At 35.7% G+C, this 18,821-nt stretch overlaps 1 protein-coding gene across 1 annotated transcript in view; it reads left to right on the top strand.

The window, feature by feature from the left end:
• Positions 1 to 18,821, top strand: part of CNTRL (centriolin) — a 121,912-nt gene that overhangs the window by 60,817 nt on the left and 42,274 nt on the right. The window contains exons 13-17 of the mRNA XM_006890749.1: positions 1,345 to 1,521; positions 7,579 to 7,713; positions 10,910 to 11,055; positions 15,278 to 15,485; positions 15,946 to 16,125. Coding sequence (XP_006890811.1) covers positions 1,345 to 1,521; positions 7,579 to 7,713; positions 10,910 to 11,055; positions 15,278 to 15,485; positions 15,946 to 16,125 — 846 coding nt within the window. The remainder of the gene's footprint in view (positions 1 to 1,344; positions 1,522 to 7,578; positions 7,714 to 10,909; positions 11,056 to 15,277; positions 15,486 to 15,945; positions 16,126 to 18,821) is intronic.

Genomic DNA, 18,821 nt, shown 5'->3' with positions numbered 1-18,821 from the left:
TGACACTCCCACCAAAAGTGAATAAGGGTTCCAGTTTCTCCACAACCTCACCAGCATTTGATGTTTGGTGTTCTGTTAAATTTTGTTATTCTTACTTGGGTGAGATGATTTCTCTTAGTTGTTTTGATAATTTAAAAATTTATACAAAAGTGCATGCTCTTTGATTTATATAAAGTTTATGCTCTTTGATTAACTTCCTTTACATTTTTTTTGGTGGTGGTTGTTTTGGGTTGTGGGGTGTTTTGGGTTTGTTTTTTTTTTCATAATTACATGCATACAAGCAACTCCAGCTACTTTTTTTTTTGCAATCACTTACTTTTATGGATTTATATAGTATTCTATTTATTATACATAGCAATTTTGTTACTTATTCATTCTCCTACTCGAGGACAGTTAGGTGGTTTCCAGTCTTGATACTATTTAAAACATTGCTGAGACTAACAGTGTATATCATGGTCATGGGAACTGAAGTCATACATGGACTGTGATTCAGTGTTGATTCTTCAACTTTGCTAGATTTGCTAATGATTCTATTGATTTCTATTCTTGCTAGCAGTGTGAGGGCTACCATTACATCCTTTCCAAAACCTTGTTTTTTCTAACTTTTATTTTTCAAACTTTATTCTGAAATGGTTTCAAACTTATAGAGGTTTCAGGAATAATACTGATAACTTATATACCCCCATATTTACCAATTAATATTTTGCCACATTTGCTTTATTGTGCTCATATATCATTTTGGTGTGATTTTATATACTTTCTTTACATATTTTTCTTGAGCTATTTGAGAATTAATTGTAGACTTCGTGTTCCTTTGCCTCTAAATATTTTCTTTACCAACACAAAAAGAATAATTAGAAAATTCAAGAAATTTAACATTTTGTCATTGTTTAATATTTGTTTACCAGTCTGCTATGTTTGAAATGATCTTTTCTTCACATATTTTTATTATAAAAATTTTTGCACTTACAGAATAGTTGAAAATGTGGTTCATTGAATGATAGAATCAGTGACATAATGTGTAAACATTTAGTTCTGATGAAAAATAATCCCTTGAATTTTCTCTTCCCTCTCTTTTTCCTTTTTCTTTAATATAGTCAGACTATAAAGCATTAAACAGTAAGTTGGTAGATTTTTCGGATTACATTTAATCAGGGTTTCATTTTCTAAGCTGTGTGTGTCCAACCTGAGACTTCATCGTATAGTTAATGAAAACTTTCTGTGCCAGACCAGCAGTAGTTGGCTAGCACTTGATTTACAGTGTTCAGATTACTTTTAATGGCTTGCAGATGCCTAACCAGGCAGTGAGGGTTCAGAATTAAACATAACACTGAATCTTTCTAGGAGCTTGCCGAGCTAGAAACTGCCCTCCAGGAGCAGCATGAGATGAATGTATCCCTGCAGCAGACCCAGGGAGATCTCACTGCCTATGAGGCTGAGCTAGAGGCTCAACTGAAAATGAGAGATGCTGAAGCCAACCAGCTCAAGGAAGATTTGGAAAAACTAACAAAGCTTAGCCAGGTAAGTAGAAACATAAAGCCATCTCAGAACTAAAGTAACTTTAAGCAGTCAGCTTTTTCAATTATATGCTAATTTATGATTGAATTCTACATGTCATGTATATGTAGATAGACACACACACACACACACACCCGCCCCAACATGCTCATAAGTAAAAAACATATATTTGGAACCAATTACTCTGACTTCAAAAATTACCCTTGTATAAACTTGAGTAGATAATTTCATGACTCTGAGACTGTTTCTCCTCTGTAAAATAGGTTTTAAGGAGGTTATGTGAGATCACTAATTATGAAAGGATTTAGCAGTTGATTCATGAAGTTGTAGTCACTCTCAGAATAACTTTAAGAGACTTTTTTAAAGTTAATGCTAAATTGTATTTTGTGCTTTCCTATTATGGTTGAATGAAATATCCACTAATATAAGTTACATTTGCAAATTAGAAAAATAGTTCTTTATCCAATAAATAGATGACTACAAAAGGCCAGGCGCTGTGAATGTTGCATCAAACAGTACACTCATGGTTATTGACCTTAGGAAGCTGGCAGTCCTTTAGGTGAAAACTGATGGAAAAGTAGAGGGTGACTGTTCTGTACAGAGAAGCAAGGAGAAAGAACATTTAGCACTAAGGGTGCTGAAAAAGATTGCCTCAGGATTTTAGGAACAAAGATAGTGAGGGATATGAGGAGAAAGACTGAAGAGGTGAGCAAAGGCCAAATCCAAATTGACCATTAAGGTCATGTTGAAGATGCCATTTTTATAACAAGTCTATAGAGGGAAAATGTAAAGCAGGGACATTATATCATTCCCCCCCTTTTATAATTTTTTTATTAATTTTAATAAAATTTTACAGAGACTTTGGATTCTCATTCATTCATTGTTGTACTCTTCTCCCTGCCCAACCTCCCCCCAACCCCAATTTGTTCTTCTCTTTGAAAAGTAAAAGAAAAATTCTTTCGTTGTTATATAATCCCTCCCCCCATGTTTACTCCACTATGCAACCTTTGCTCTGGACTCCTGTCATGACAATAATACCTAATCATATATCCCTTTTAAACAGTTCTCTCCTCATCTGTTTTAATGCAGTATCATTTATCCCATCTTTCTTAGTTTCCCCCAACCCCGATGTCAGTCCCGTTTTATAACAGTGGCACTATGCAGTATTTGTCCTTTTGTGACTGAGATATTTCACTCAGCATAATGTCCTCCAGGGTCACCAATTTTGTATAATATTTCATGAGTTCCTTGTTTTTCAATACAGTATTGTATTCCATTGTGTATACCACAGCTTCTCTATCCATTTGTTTGTTGATGGACACTTGGGCTGTTTCCAACTCTTTGCTATTATGAATAATGCAGCAGTAAACATGAGTGTACATATATCTGCTTGGGTGGTAGTTTGGTTTCTTTGGGGTATATTCCCAGTAGTGGAATTGACGGGTCAAATGGTATTTCTATTTGCAACTTTTTGAGAAAGTGCCATACTGCCTTCCACAGTGGTTGCACCATTTTACACTTCCACCAACAGTGAATAAGGGTTCCAGTTTCTCCACAACCTCGCCAGCATTTGTTGCTTGCTGTTCTGTTAAATTTTTCTAATTCTTACTGGGGTGAGATGATAACTCATAGTTGTTTTGATTTGCATCTCACTTAGAGCTAGGAATTTTGAACATTTTTCTTCATGTGCTTGTTGGCCATCTGAGTATCTTCTTTGGTGAAGTGTCTATTCATGTCCTGTACCCATTTTCCAATTGGATTATTTACCTTTACCTTGTATGGTGCTCGAGTATTTTATAAATTCTAGATTAAGTCCCTTGTCTGACATATCATTACCAAATATTTTTTCCCAGTCTGTAGCTTCTCTTTTTACACTGTTGGAGAAGTTTTTGGACGTGCATCGGGATTTGATTCTTAGAAGGTCCCATTCATCTATTTTATCCTCTTTTGATTGTAGATTACATTATATCATTAATGTTCTTGAAAAAATTGTTCTGGTTCCTGAGTGGGAAATACATTGGAAAAGAAGAATAACTCGAGGCAGAGAGGTCTTTTTTAGAAGACTGTACAGTGATATAAATGAGAGATGATGCCACTTGAACCAAGATGGCAATAGTAGATGTGAAGTGGACTGGACAGGCTCAGAAAGTATTGAGGAGCTAGAATTACTAATATCTGGAAAAGGCAAAGATATTTTTTCAATTTCTGGCCTAATTATATAGTGGATAGTGATTCCATTAGCTGAAAATAAGAATAATGATGGATAGTTGGCAAAAAGGTGATGAATTCTATGTGGGCAGAGTAGGTATTCAGGAAGGCATCAAGAGAACACTCAACTACAGGATCTGTGGATTTAAAGCTATGGGAGGAAACCTTGGCAGAAAGAAATATTTGGGAGTTACCACCATATAGATGAAAAATTCAGCCTGGTCGTCTAAGAAGTGTATATAAAATGAAAAGAGCAACAATCTAGAATGAATGGAGACCTTACAAATAACATTTAAATGTGGGAATTAAAGAGAAGATCTAGTATCCAAACAGTAGTGCCGAGCAGTTAAGAGAGAAAAGTCATTGAAATTATCATCAAAAGAAAAAGGTACAAGAGAGAATATTAGTGTATTGAAGGATCGAATGGGGTTGAAATACATTTTATCAGAATAAACAGTTATAGTATATTCCTTATCAGATTTAAATGTAGATGTCTTCAGACTAATAGCCAAATAAGCTATATTTTCTTCCAGAAAGGCCACTCTTGACCTTCCCTTTTTGTGTACTGAAACAGTGAGTTCAGTAAACCACTTCCATTTTTTTTTTCTGTTCTAGGTCAAGCAGTTTTATCATACGGTATTATAATTACCTTTTTAGATTGCAGAGATTGAGGAATGCTCAGGTTGTATCTGCTTCTTTCTGTTTTTTTTCAGTGCCTTGTATATGCTTACTTGGATGAAAATGAAAGAAAACAGGATAGTTTGAATATCAGAAATGCATTTGAAATAGCACTCCTATTAGGAAAGGATTAGAAAAAGAACTAAAAGTAGAACTATCTTGTCATCATTATTGTATGTCATAAAAAAAACACCCTCCAGCAGGTTTTCAGAGGCAGTCAGTCACATGTGAAGATATTCCCTGTCCTTCTCCCACGGAACAACTGGTAGATTTGAATGATGTACATTTGTATTCATTTGCCAATTGTAAAAATTATATTTTTCAAGAGCACCATATTTTTAAAAACAGTAATTGGCAAAATCAAGGTTTTAATAGGAGATTGGGGGATAGTAACATGAAACAATTTCAGATGGAACTAAATATATATATTTTTAAATAATGAAACTTCTAGATAACATTTTTCAAATAAAGTCTTTTTGAATTTCAAACCAGCCCTTAACTAGTTTCAAATGCATTGTCCTTCCTATTCAGTATTATATGGGAGTTGTAGCCAGATCAGTAAGGCAAGAAAAAGAAAGAAAAGGGGTCCAAGCTGACAAGAAGGGGGCAAAACCATCACTACAGCTTATATGACCCTTTATATAGAAAAATCCCAGTCTCAGCAAGAAAATTACTGGATCTAAAGCAAGGGTAATTTTAATGATTGTTCAAAACACAAAGAATGTGTATAAAACATAATGTATGTGAATGATTATATGCAAACCAATTTTAAAAAAGGATGAGCATGTGGTTCAGGCCTGACCAGAGGAAAAAAACCCAAAATGCAAACACCATAAAATACCACATGTAGTTGACAGTTTCAGCAAAGAAACACAGTACAACAAACATAAAAAAAAATCTATCTCAGTAGTATGAGAACTCTGGAAAGAAATTAAGAAAAAGAATACCATTTACAATATCCACTCAAAAGATGAAACATTTAGGAATAAACCTAACCAGGGATACAGAAGATCTATGCAAAGAAAACTAAAAACCCTACTGCTAGAAACCCAAAACTAACTGGACAAATATAGCATGCACGTACATGGAAAGACTTAACATTGTGACCATGGCTTCAACCTGTCCAGGACAGATTTTGTTTTTTTGGCTGTCCATGTTGTTGTTTTGTACTGTAGAGTCAGAACCGACTGATAGCTGACCCTCTGTCAGGCTTTCAGAGGTTGTTAAACACACAGTTGGAGATTGCCCATCCTACTCCTTCAGTGTAGCTGGTGGCCTTGTACTGTGTGCCTTTGGGATTGCAGCACAGCTTCTTGCCACTCGGCCACAAGAATTAGATATCATTAAAAAAATGGTCAAGATTTTGTGAAATAGGGGAGCTCTGGTGGCCTTGTGGCAAGGAGCTGCAACTGCAATCCCAGAGGCTCATGGTTCAAGTCCACCAGATGCTCTGCCAGGGAAGGAGGGACAGTGTCTTCCTGTACCAGTCAGATCTGATTTGACGGTACACTCACACAAAAATAATAAAATTTTTTAAAAAAAAAGATTTTGTGAAATAACTACACAATGTGGATGAATCTAGGATGAATGATTTTGAATGACTAAGTCACCAAAAAAGGCGCTTCTGGTAAAAGACCCATTGTTGTAAACATCTAAGGAAATGTTTACACACAGTCATTTGTGGATGGTAAACAAGGATGGGAATGGAAGGAGAGAGTAATACAAATTAACAAATAACTTCAGTGAAGGGAAAAGCAATAAACAATGAGGTTGATTAGAAATTTTTTTTCTAATTTTTTATTTTATTATTTGTGTCTGTGTGTGTACCGTCAAATCAGATCTGACTGGTACAGGAGGCGATTGTCCCTCCTTCCCCGGCAGAGCATCTGGTGGATTTGAACTGTGAGCCTCTAGGATTGCAGTGCAGCTTCTTGCCACTAGGCCACCATTGTAATTAATCAAGGATAATTCATGTTATACAGGTATATATTTGAATGATTGAAAAGCGAGTATGATTCGTAAACTTTCACTGAAAACTTACAAATAAAATTTTTAAGAGTAAATAAATATCCAAGGTAAAACTGTCTTACTGACTCACTGTCAGTATTTTGAAGTACTCGTATTTGAAATGCTCTCCCTGTGCTGTAGCCAAAATTAGCTCAATTTTTGTTGGACAAAACACAGTCTGGCTCTTGTACATAATAAGTACATGTGCTCTGATGGTATAGTCCATCAGAATTGCATGCTAATCCAAAGGTGATACCTCTCTGGCAGTTCTAATCCACCAGTGATTCCAAAGAAAACAATAGGCAATCTCTCCTGCAATTTACAGCCTTAGAAAATCTGCTAGACTAAGTCAGCTACGAGTTGATTATGACTTAACAGCAATTCGTGAGAGTAGGTATGTAATAAAATAAAATTGCTTATTGAAAGCTTAGGGCTTTTTTGCTCATGTGGATAAAAAGGGAATGCTCAATGATAAAGAATGTATAGTTCACTGGCAAAAAACCCCTCCAGCATTGTCCTTTGTACTTCCAATGCCCTCTGTCCTCACTGTTGGGTTTTTTATTTTAAAAAAGTATAATTAGCTTGCCTTTTAAGAAATTTATTCACTGAAAGTTAGAACTAGTCTTCAGATCCTACATATTTAGAGTACTTAGCCTAACAGGTTTTTTTCTTTGATCTCCTGAACTGCAAATCTTTGGTTAACTATAATTTGTAAAATCTCTTGTGAAACTGATTAAATGCAAATTCCTAAGCCATACCTTAAATTATAAAGTCTAGGTAGAGCTAGGCATCTGTATTTTAAGTAAGTACATCAGGCAATTTTGATACAGGTATTTGAGAAGCACACTTGAACAGGTCTAAGGGAAAAAGGAACAGTAATTAAATCACTTGTAGAGTTTTTAATAATTGATTTGGCTCAACTATGGAGATTTTTTTAGTTGAAGTGCCTAAGCTGACCTGATTTTGATGTTTTCATCTCATTAAATATTCATTGAGAAAAATATCTGGGGTATTTTTCCCTTGTAAGCACAAACTTTAAACTGAGCTATTTAGAAAACCATGGTTTAAAAGGGCTTCTGGGTATATGCAAATTTACTTATGCCTTTTCAGGTTGGAAATTATTGTTATCTCATTTTCTCCCCATCTCATTGCTTCCTGTGGCAATAGTTAGAACAATCCACCCTTCAAGCAGAACTTGAGAAGGAAAGACTAGCCCTTGAGAATGCCCTCCAAAAAGTCCAGTTCTCAGAAGAAAAGGAACAAGAACGCAGTCAGCTCCACACACAACTTAAACAACTGCAGGTATAGATTACCTTTATATTGTTTGATGGTGTAAAGAGATGGATGTAGTGTCAACAGTATAAAGAGCAGAGGTTTGTTGAGTTGGGGGCAGAAGACAGCACTTAGTCCTGGAGCAAGTCCTAGGGTGTGCCAGCTGAGGAACCATACTTATTGAAAGATGCATTACTAAGGAAGCCAGATAGGACCAGAAAGGGATTTCTGCTTACAGCCCACTTCTGTCAGTGACTTATTTACCTTGAAATTGGGTGTGGATTGTCTCTGGGTACACAGTTACCCTTGCCGTCCCCTTGATACAGAGTTAGAATTGTTGTTTTTATGTGTTGTCCAGTCAACTATGACTCATAGTGACCCTGCATACAATAGCTTTGAACCTTGTCTTATCTTGAGCCAATCTCACTGTCTCTGACACACCTCACCCCTTTGCCACAGTCCCAGTGTCATTCCATCTCATCCAGGGTCTTCTCTTGCTCTGTCCCTCCACCCTTTTAAGCATGATGCCCTTCTCAATGGACTGGTCCCTCCTGGCAACATGCCCAAAGTATGTGAGGTGGAGTAGTGTTTGTAGTTTCTTTAGAAGCAGATTTCTCACCAAACTAAGCTAAAATGATCAGATTGATACATTCTTCTTCCAGGAATTGAGTAGGTGGCATGCGGTAGAATTTCTTAATTCTAAACAATTTTCACAATCCTCTTCTCAGAAAGATTACTATTAAAAATGCAGTCATTTTTAAAAAATGCAGTCATTTCATATTTAGATTAGTTTTCTCTGGTAGATTTTCTTTTTTTTTAATAACTGTTGTCACAATAATCTGCCCAGCAGGCTGCAGGAGAAGCAAGTGGATGATATTTTCTGGTTAATTGAACTCACTCAAAGAGTGCCTGAGCAAATAAACTTGGATCACCTCAGGTATCTAGTCTGTTTGGCTGCCTGAAGAATAGCAGCTATACCTCAGCAGAAATAAAGGCACAGTTTATATGGTTTTGAAGAAGGCTTTTTTAAAAAGCCAGGCAAGAAATTTCTAACTAATGACACTAAATTCACTCAAATTACCACCTCTTCTCATCTCTTATATATTTTGTTCCCTGAGTTGAAGTTGACTTACTTAAATTTTACTTTTTTCATTAAGACATTCATAAGTGGTTTTATTTATTTATTTGTATCACATGGCATATAATAATGCCTACTTATGTGGTTATTTGAAGAGTGAGCAAAGTATGACAACTGAGTAGAAAAGATTTTTTTTTAATTGGTAAAAGGAGTTAAATAAAACTATCATATAATCATGCTGTATATACATGAGCAGATGTTTTGGTGTTTTTTGGTTGGTTAGCTTTTTAAACATTATGTTCTTGACAGTAGACACAGCAAATCATGTATCAGTTCTGCAGTTTCTAAATGTAGACATCAGTGACATTTACATTCTTCAGCTTGTACAACCATTCTCACCTTCCTTTTCTAACTTGTCTTATATTAACATAAATTCACTACCTCTCATCTACAGATGTGTGTAGTTGCTATTGTCACTTTAATCTTAAGAGATTGAGTTCTTTATTAAATTTTTATTTGAATAAAGATTTACATATCCCAAGTTTTTCATATAATCATTCATAGACATTTTGTTTTACAAAGCATTAATTGCCATTTATTAATATAATTAAATATTTAATCACCCCTTTTTGTGTATCACCTTCTCCTTCCTATAGAGAATTCTTTAAAAGCATACTGCTGGGGGGCTGAAGGAAATGGAAAGGATCTGGTGGGGACCTGAAAAGATTGGGTAATTATGAGTAAGGTCCAGTGGTGGTTGATTTTCTAAAACAATGCATAGGAATGATTGTATGGAACATATTTTTAATGAAGAATAGTATGAAACACAATATAGATGAACTTTGTGAGCAAACCAATTGATAAAAAGCATGCTGCTCAAGGTAGACATTTTTCACTAGTTAAGCTAAATGACTCCTTAGTTTTGGGGGGTTTTTTGGTGTGATGGGGTTTTTTTCTCCCTCTTTTTTTTTATACTATTTTTAATGAATGTTTACAGAGACCTAGGGTTTCCAGTCATTCACTGTTATACTTTTCTCCCTGCCCACCCCCTGCCCCCAATTCACTTTTTGCCTTGATAAGTACAAGGAAAACGCTTTCATTGTTATGCAATCGCTCCCCCAAGTCCACTGCACTGTGCAGCCCTCATTCTGTACTCCTGTCATGATAATAATACCCAATCATATATCCCTTTTAAACAGTTCTTTCACTCATCTGTTTCAATACAGTATGCATCATTCCTCCCCTCCTTCTCTGTCTTCCCTCTACCCCAGTGTCAGTCCTGTTTTATAGTAGTAGTCCTATGCAATATTTGTCCTTTTGTAACTGAGATATTTCACTCAGCATAATGTCCTCTAGGATCATCCACTTTGCATAATATTTCATGAGTTCCTTGGTTTTCAGGGCTGCGTAGTATTCCTCTGTGTGAATATACCAGAGCTTCTCTTATCTGTTCCTTTATTGATGGATACTTGGGTTGTTTCCAGCTCTGCTATTTAACAAAGCCGCAATAAACATGGGTGTGCATATAATCTCTTGGGTAGTGGTTCTAGTTTCTTTAGGGGTTTGTTTTGTGTGTTTTTTTTAAATCTGTGTACCTAAGGCTGTCCCTAAAGCTCTCCCAAATGCAGTCTATCCCTAATGCTGACCCTAAAACTGTCCTAATGTTAACTCTAATCCCTACCCTAATGTTATCCCTACCTTAATGAGTTTGTTTTAGTCTTAGGAAGTTCCACCAAATCCTGTCCACCATGGCTGAGTGATCCTGCTAGTATTTGAAATAGCAGTTGTATAGCTTTCACCTTCACAGCAGCATGCAAGCTACCATAGTTTAGCAAACTGTCAGACAAGTGGTAGTACTGTTTGGTTTTAAGAATATTTAATGGGATATGTTTTAAAGATTATCTCAGGAAAATAGTTTCAGGAGTTCATCTAATCCCTTTGGCTCTAGAAAATCTGGAACTTATGATAATTTGAAATTCTATTCTGTATTTTCCTCCTTTTGATCTGGCTTTTTCTGTTGAATCCTTGACAACAATGTTCAATAATGGTAAGTAGGAACCATCCATCTCTTCTGGTTTCATGGCAAAGGAGGTATAGATTAAATTTTGTTTTGTTAACTTTTACTTCCCCATTTCACTCCCCTTTTAGGATGACAATGACTTGTTAAAACAGCAACTTAAAGATTTTCAGGATCATCTCAGTCATGTAGTTAATGGTTTGATTCGTCCAGAAGAAGTGGCAGCTCGTGTGGATGAGTTGAGGAGAAGGCTGAAGTCGGGAGCTGGGGAAACAAGGTAAAAAAAAATCAAGAATTTCAAGTATAGAGGTGTATCAAGTTATGAATATTAATTTGATTGATAAATGCACCTTTCCAATACTGTAAATGGATTATTTATTTTGTGGTTTCCCTTTATCCCGTTTCTTTGGCTGAAATACAGAATCGTTTAATTTGAAATGTCTGTTACTGGTTTCCTTTTTCACCTCTCAAAACCTTTATACTTTTTCCAATTTGAAAGTTAAAATTTTGAAAGTAACTTTTGAATGTTCATTGCATATTATCTGATAGTACAGTAAGATTCTTCACTTTAGTTAGCAAATATCAAAAGACAATAAGTAACTAGAGTGACCTTCATAATAAAACACTGAATACTTTTCCCCTTATTTCAGAAACAAGACAAGGATGGCTTTGACTTTTACTACTGCTGTTCAATATTGTAGTGGAAGTTCTGGATATGGCACATGAATATGTGGTGATTGGTGGTAGTGGTTATATTTCATTGAGATGACTATGACTTACAATGATCCTACAAACAGTGGTTCTGAACCTTGTCCTATCCTGAACCAACCTCAGGAAGAAGAAACCTGGAAAAAAGATGCAAAACCATCTCTAGTCACAGACGATCCTATATGTTAAAAATCACAAAGAATCCACAGACTACTAGAGCTGATTTATGAGCTAAGCAAATTTTGCAAAGTGACTGGGTACAAAGTCAGCATTCCTATACATCAACAATGAACAATTTGAAAAGAAAATTAAGAAGACAATTCCACTTTACATTAGCATCTAAAATGCTTAAGACTAAATTTAACCAGATAAGAGACACAAGAACATTATAAAATATTGCTGAAATAAACTACTGCCATTGAGTTGATTCCAACTAATAGTGATCCTGTAGAATGGAGCAGAACCACCCATAGGGTTTCCAACACTGTCACATCTTTCTTCCCAAGACTGACCAGTGGGTTCAAAACACCAGTACTTCCGTTAATATCCTAGTGCTTCACCACTTTGCCACTGCAGATCCTTCAGAGACCTCAGGAAGACCTAAATAAATGGAAAGACACAAGGCATCCCATGTTTCAGGATTGGAAGACTTAAATGTTGTTGCGATGTTAGTACCGTTCTGAATGATTTACACATTCAACAGAATCAAATGAAGAGGAAGTATTAGTCCTCAGTTTTATTTGGAATTACAAAGGACCCAAATAGCCAAAACAGTTTTGAGAAAAAGAACAAAGTATGTAGACTCACAATTCACTGATTTCAAAACACATTGCAGAGCTATGATATAAATTAGTGTGAGATTAGCACAGTTATTTTGTTCTTACACATTTATTATTTGTCTGTCTTTATGCAGAATTAATTCTTTAAACTTCCTTTATTTCCCTATTTAACTGTGTAGATATTATTATATTATATTCTACTTTTTTAATACTACTGTAGGTAAGTATGGGAGAAGGATGAACAGTCTTCTCCCATAAGATTTACTGCCTCTGAACACCCACTGTAGGGAGGGTCAGCTATGGGTCGGTTCTGACTAGAACAACATCAAAAAATAAATTTGTTATTATTATGTTTTTAAAATATGGTATTAGTATAATAGATACTTAGTTAAGTGGGATAGAATTGAGAGGCCAGGAATAAGGCCATATATCTGGCTAATTGAAAGAGATGCCAAGTCCATTTATTGGGGAATTTCTTCAACAAATGATCGTGGAAAAATTAAATTTCTATGTGGAAAAGAAAAAAGTTGAAGCTATAGCACACACCAGATTTTTTTTAAAAGTACTTACCACAAAACCAAACCCCAAACTTCAAAATGGATACACTGACTTAAGAACTGAACCAACAGAACTCTCAGAATGAAACATAGGGAGTGGATATGGGATCAGATTGAGAACAGCAATTCAAAAGATTAGGCAGAAATATTAAGGGGCAATGAATTTATGTTGGAAGAACAACTCAGGAAAGGAAGGTAAGAATGATTGAACAACAAATAGAGTAATCCTTGTCACTAAATAACACATTTAAAAACTGTTCAGTCAGTGTACATTTTGCTGTGTGTATGTTCAACAACAACATCATAAAATTCAGGAAATAAACTTAGAAGTAAAATGTCAAGAAATTATTTTTGACAGTGCATTCTTATTATGACATAATTCAAAATGAATAGTGCTGGATAGAATAAACTAAAAATCTTAAAGAAAGACACTACTATTTCAGTTGAAACTGGAGGAACCCCTGAGACTGTTGCCTTTATAATGCTCTAAAATTTTAACTGAAAACACTCTCAGGGGTCACCTTTCAGCTCAATAGATTGGCCCGTGAAATAAACACTATAATCTATAAATGCTTCACTTCACTTTTTTTAAAAAAAAAAATTCATCTTTTTAAAATGATGTGGTCATCAGTTACTCTAAAGGAAACATGAAATGTTAAAGGTAGCCAGGGAAACTAGATTACTAGAAACAATGGAAGCAAGAATGGAAATAATGAGAATGTTGATCTGTTGCGGAAAAGTGTAACTAAAGTCATTGAACAAAATACACAGAAGTTGTTAAAAGATGGTGATGGCACAAGATAAGACATGGTTCAGATCTCTTCATAAGGTCACTGTGAGTCATACTTGCCCCAACAACACTTAACAACAACAAGAAGAATCTTTTGTCTAAACTGTAACAAAAAACCACAATAGAATACTACTTTATTTAAAAAATTAGAACAGGGCTTGACTAGACATTTCCCCAAAGAAGAGATGAAAATGGCTAAGAAGCACGTGCAAAATTGGTCATTGTCTTTAGTGAAATGCTAAACAAAACCACAATGAGATAGTATTTCATTCTTATTGTTGAGTGCCATGGAGTTGTAACTGACCCGTAGCTTATCCTCTGGCAGATTTTCAGAGGCAATAAATCACATGAAAGGAGATTGCCTATCTCTACAACTCTTTAACACACGGCCACTATTGGATCGATAACAAAGAAACCTCACATTGAAATAGTTAAGGCCCTGACTAGCCGCATAACCCCAAAAGATTTGAACCCACCAGCAGCTCACAGGAGAAAAGTTTTGGTAACCTATTCCTATAAAGATTATGGCTTAGGAAACTATAGGTCAATTGTGCTTGGTTTTATTGGGTCATTATGAATCAGAATCATCTCAACAGCACAAAACAGTAATAGGATGGCTGTTGTCAGAATAATGGAAAATAGTAAGTGGAGTATGTGGAGAATTTAAAAGCATCATCCTTTGCTGATGAGAATGGTAAATGATTTATAAACTCTGTGGAAGACAGTTCGGCAGTCCCTTGAAAAGCTAAAACATAGTTATCATATAATCTAGCATTGTACTCTTAGATATATACACAAAACTCTTGAAAGCGGAGACTCATGCAGATCCTTGCACACTTAATAGTCATTGCAACATTATTCACAGTACTTGAAAGGTGGAAACCACCCAAGTGTCCACTAGGTGAATAAGGGAGTAGGAGTAAAGGGGGTTAGTAATAGAATGTTATTCAGACATAAAGAGAAATTAAATCCTTCTGAGTAAGCCAGGCACAAAAGGAAAAATACTATATGATCCCATATATATTTTTTTAGAATAGATATTGAGTAGACTAGATAAGGGCCAGGGAAGAGAGGCTGAGGGAGAGTTATTTTTTTTAAAAGGATATTGAGTTTCTATTTGGAGTCATCAAAAACTTTTGGAAGCAGAAGTAATGGTTGTTCAACATGGTGAATGTAATGTCATGAAATTTTGTACTTAAAAATGGGTAAAATGACTAAAGTTTTGTTTATTTTTATTACCTTTTTTTAATTCAAGGAACATCAGATTTTTGTTCCTTACCTGATCAAAGCTCACTTCTCTCTGTGGTTGTTTAGGATTCCACAGTCCCTGACAGTTGTTACATTAAGCAGGAGATGTTTTTGTTGTTTTGAAGTCTGACTGTTTTTTAAAAATTAAGCACAGTTTCAAAGATCAATAGATGGATTTGGACATTAACCCTTTGAGCAAACATGTTAGCTTACTTTGAAACCTGCATTTTTAGGATGGCAAGAGCTGTTTGATAAAATAATTATCTGCCCTCAGGAGATGCTCAGTAGATTGTTGTGAGTGAATAACGGTTATGCCACATACTTCTTTTTACTCATGTTCTAATATTGACCAAATACTTGCATCTGGTACCAAAATTAAAATGTAACATTTATACCATCTTTTCCCCCCTTTTCCAGAATTGACAGTCCTTCAGATGTCTTGGGGGAAAGCCTAGTCAATTTACAAAAACAATTCAGTGAAATTCTTGCACAGTCCCAGTGGGAAAAAGAAGAAGCACAAGTTAGAGAGAAAAAACTCCAAGAAGAAATGGTACTGCAGCAAGAGAAACTGGCCAGTGGGCAAGAAGAATTCAGGCAGGCCTGTGAGAGAGCCCTTGAAGCAAGAGTAAGAAATGGGCAAGAGGCAGCTGGAGTAAAGTGTTTGGCAAATATTAATGTTTTCTAGTATATTAGAATGCTTCATTTCATGCAAATACAATATATTTATTGTTATTTTCACTTGTAACAAGTTAAGCCTGGTGTGGCTGAACACTGATGTCAATGTCAGGCTTATTTGTGACACTGTGCTTTCTTGTTTTGGAAGCTAGTGAGAGATGTTCACAATATGTAACTAAATAAAACAACATTGCTAGAGTAAAGTGTGGTGCCAGAATCTTATTTTTCTGTGCAGTGAATTTAATTAACTGGCAAACATTAAAAAGTATTCTAGAGACTGTTTAAGATAAAACCATCCCTAATAGCTAATCCAAAATTTTGGTATACTCTTTAGTAATGAAATACAATTTTCTAAAAAGTTTGTTAAGTATATTTGTTTAAAAGTCATCTTTGAAACTATATTCTCATAGATTAATTTTGACAAGAGGCAACATGAAGCAAGAATTCACCAGTTGGAGAATGAAATTCATTATTTGCAAGAAAACCTTAAAAGTATGGAGGAAATCCAAGGCTTTACAGATCTCCAGCTTCAGGAAGCTGATGATGAGAAGGAGAGAATTCTCACCCAACTTCAAGAGCTAGAGAAAAAGGTTTGCAAAACCAGGAGAGGTAACACATAGTATGTGCTGACCTCATCCTGCCTAGGATGCCTGCTAGTTTGCTGTCAGCTGAGAGGGATGTTAACCATGATCCAGTGCTCTGACTGTGTTGGGCACAGAAATAGACATTTCCTAGTAGAGAGACCTGGTAAATGGGAAACGTGAGTTGGCAATGAAAGGAATGACTTTAGCCTAGTATTGAACAGATTCTCTTGTGTTGAGTTTCTCTTTTTAGATAGTATTTGCCCAGTTGAACACAACCATAAGAAATTACATTTTCCTTCCTAATACTTTGACTTCTCAACCATCTATTCCCATTGTCTCATCTTGTGCCTAATCAGATTCAGAATTCATACCTTCTACATCTGAAATTCAGGAGCTCTGGTGGCCTACTGTTAAGGAATTATGATGCCAGCCCAAAGGCAGGTGGTTTAAATCCACCAGCTACTGCATAGGAGAAAGATAGGCATCATAAATCCTTCCATGTGATTTAAAGCCTCTGAAAACCTGCTGGAGGGTCAGCTGTGCATTGATTCCAATTCAGTGGAACACAACAGCAACAACAACATCTGAAATCACAAACTGAAATGTCCCATTCTGATTATAACCTCTTTTCTATCAGCACCCCACTCTAATAATTTTTCACGCTGATTGAAACTTGCTATTTATTAGCTTTCCTCCCTTCAAAAAATATTTATTGTTATTAATATTATTAGTCCCTTCTTGTTTTTACCTTTCTCTTTGGCTGACTTAAATTCAGTGGTCTACCTCTATCCATCCTTTTGTGGTGTCCTCAAGTCCCTTGCCTTTTCTCTGTCTTCTTTCCCTGACAATATGCAGCTATCTGCCATCTTTGGGTTTGCACTGATACCAAGTATCGCCTATGCAGACAGATTGGCATCATTGTAAATGCTTAGTCACCAATCTCAAATTGGTGGTATCACCCTTTTCTCTGCTTAGCTTGCTGTACTATGTACCACTGTTTCATGGATTCTCATTCCTCAGCCCACTTCCCTCCTTCCAGTCTAAGCAAATTCTCTACTTCATCCTTGACCGAGAATTATTGTCTCTTGTCCTGTTAAGTCATCTCCAAAATAGATCTCAAATATATATATTCTGTCCTCCTTCAGTGTTACTCTCCCCACCTGGCTAGCTCAGTAAATACTTCAACTACCTGATAGATCCACATATTCTCATAATTGTACAACATATAACAATCAAAATGTTCTTACTCAAAGGCAAAGTGGCTCTTTTTACACCCCTGTAGTTTCCTGTTCTTAGGATAGTAATTGTTTAAACAATGATGTTACCTCATAGAATGAAAGCTAAAATGCTTAAAGTCTTTGAGGGCCTCCATAATTTGTCTCTTTGTACCTAGTTCCTGTTCTTACAATGTTCCTTGTTTCACTTCTTAAAAAATGCCAAAGTTCATTCTTCCTGCTTGGCCTTCACACCTACCATTTTTTAATCTGAATCTTGTTTTTCCTCTGTTCTTCCTAACTGTCCCTGTCCTAACCAATTCAGATATCCTCTGCTATTGTCTTAAATAGCACTCTATTCTGCCCCTTTATAGCGCTTCACATTTTCATTTTATACTTATGTAATTATTTGTTTACTGTCTTTCTCTTTTTTTCAATTGAAATTTTATTGTAAGCTTATAAAGAACTTGGATTTCCATTCATTCATTGTTGCACATTTTCCTCCCTGTCCCCCCTTCCCCAGTTCGCTTTTTTCTTTGGGGAAAAAAGTTCTTTCATTGTTATACAGCCCCCCATACCAAGACCAGCTCTTATTCTGGATTCTTTTCATACCAATAATACCTAATCATATATTTTTTTATGCAGTTCTCTCCCTTCTCTGTTTCAGCGCCATGTACATTATTCTTTTTTAGTTTTCTCCCAACCCCCATATCAGTCCTGTTCCATAACAGTGGCATTATACAGTATTTGTCTTTTTGTGACTGAGATATTTCACTAAGCATAATGTCCTCCATCCATTGTCACCCATTTTGTATATTTCATGAGTTCTTTGTTCTTCAGTGCTGTATAATATTCCATTGTGTGAATATACCACAGTTTGTCTGTCCATTTGTTTGTTGATGGACACTTGGGCTGTTTCCAACTCTTTGCTATTGTGCAATAAACACGGTTGTGCATATATTTGCTTGGGTGGCAGTTACGGTTTCTTTGGGGTATATTCACAGTAGTGGAATTGCTGGGTCAAATGGTATTTCTATTTTTAATTTTTCTTTTTCTTTTTTATTTGTAATATTTGAGAAAGCGCCATACTGCCTTCCAGAGTGGTTGAACCATTTTACACTCCCACCAGCAGTGAATATAGGTTCCAGTTTCTCCACAACCTCGCCAGCATTTGTTGTTTGCTCTTCTGTTAAATTTTGCTATTCTTACTGGAGTGAGATGATACCGCATAATTGTTTTGATTTGCATCTCTTAGAGCTAGGGATTTTGAACATTTCTTCATGTATTTTGTTTGCCACCTGAATGTCTTCTTTAGTATCTATTCATATCCTGTGCCCATTTTGCAATTGGGTTGTTTACCTTTATCTTGTTGTGGCGCTTGAGTCTTCTATAAATTCTGGATATAAGTCCTTTATCAGACATGTCATTACCAAATATTTTTTTCCCCTGCTGTGGCTTCCTTTTTTACCTGTTGGAGAAATTTTTGGG

Source organism: Elephantulus edwardii, unplaced genomic scaffold (genome assembly GCF_000299155.1).
Source record: "Elephantulus edwardii isolate Elephantulus edwardi_28Jun2011 unplaced genomic scaffold, EleEdw1.0 scaffold00092, whole genome shotgun sequence".
Classification (NCBI taxonomy): domain Eukaryota; kingdom Metazoa; phylum Chordata; class Mammalia; order Macroscelidea; family Macroscelididae; genus Elephantulus; species Elephantulus edwardii.
Note: the sequence above shows the minus strand (reverse complement) of the source record. Positions and strands in the feature narration are given on the sequence as shown.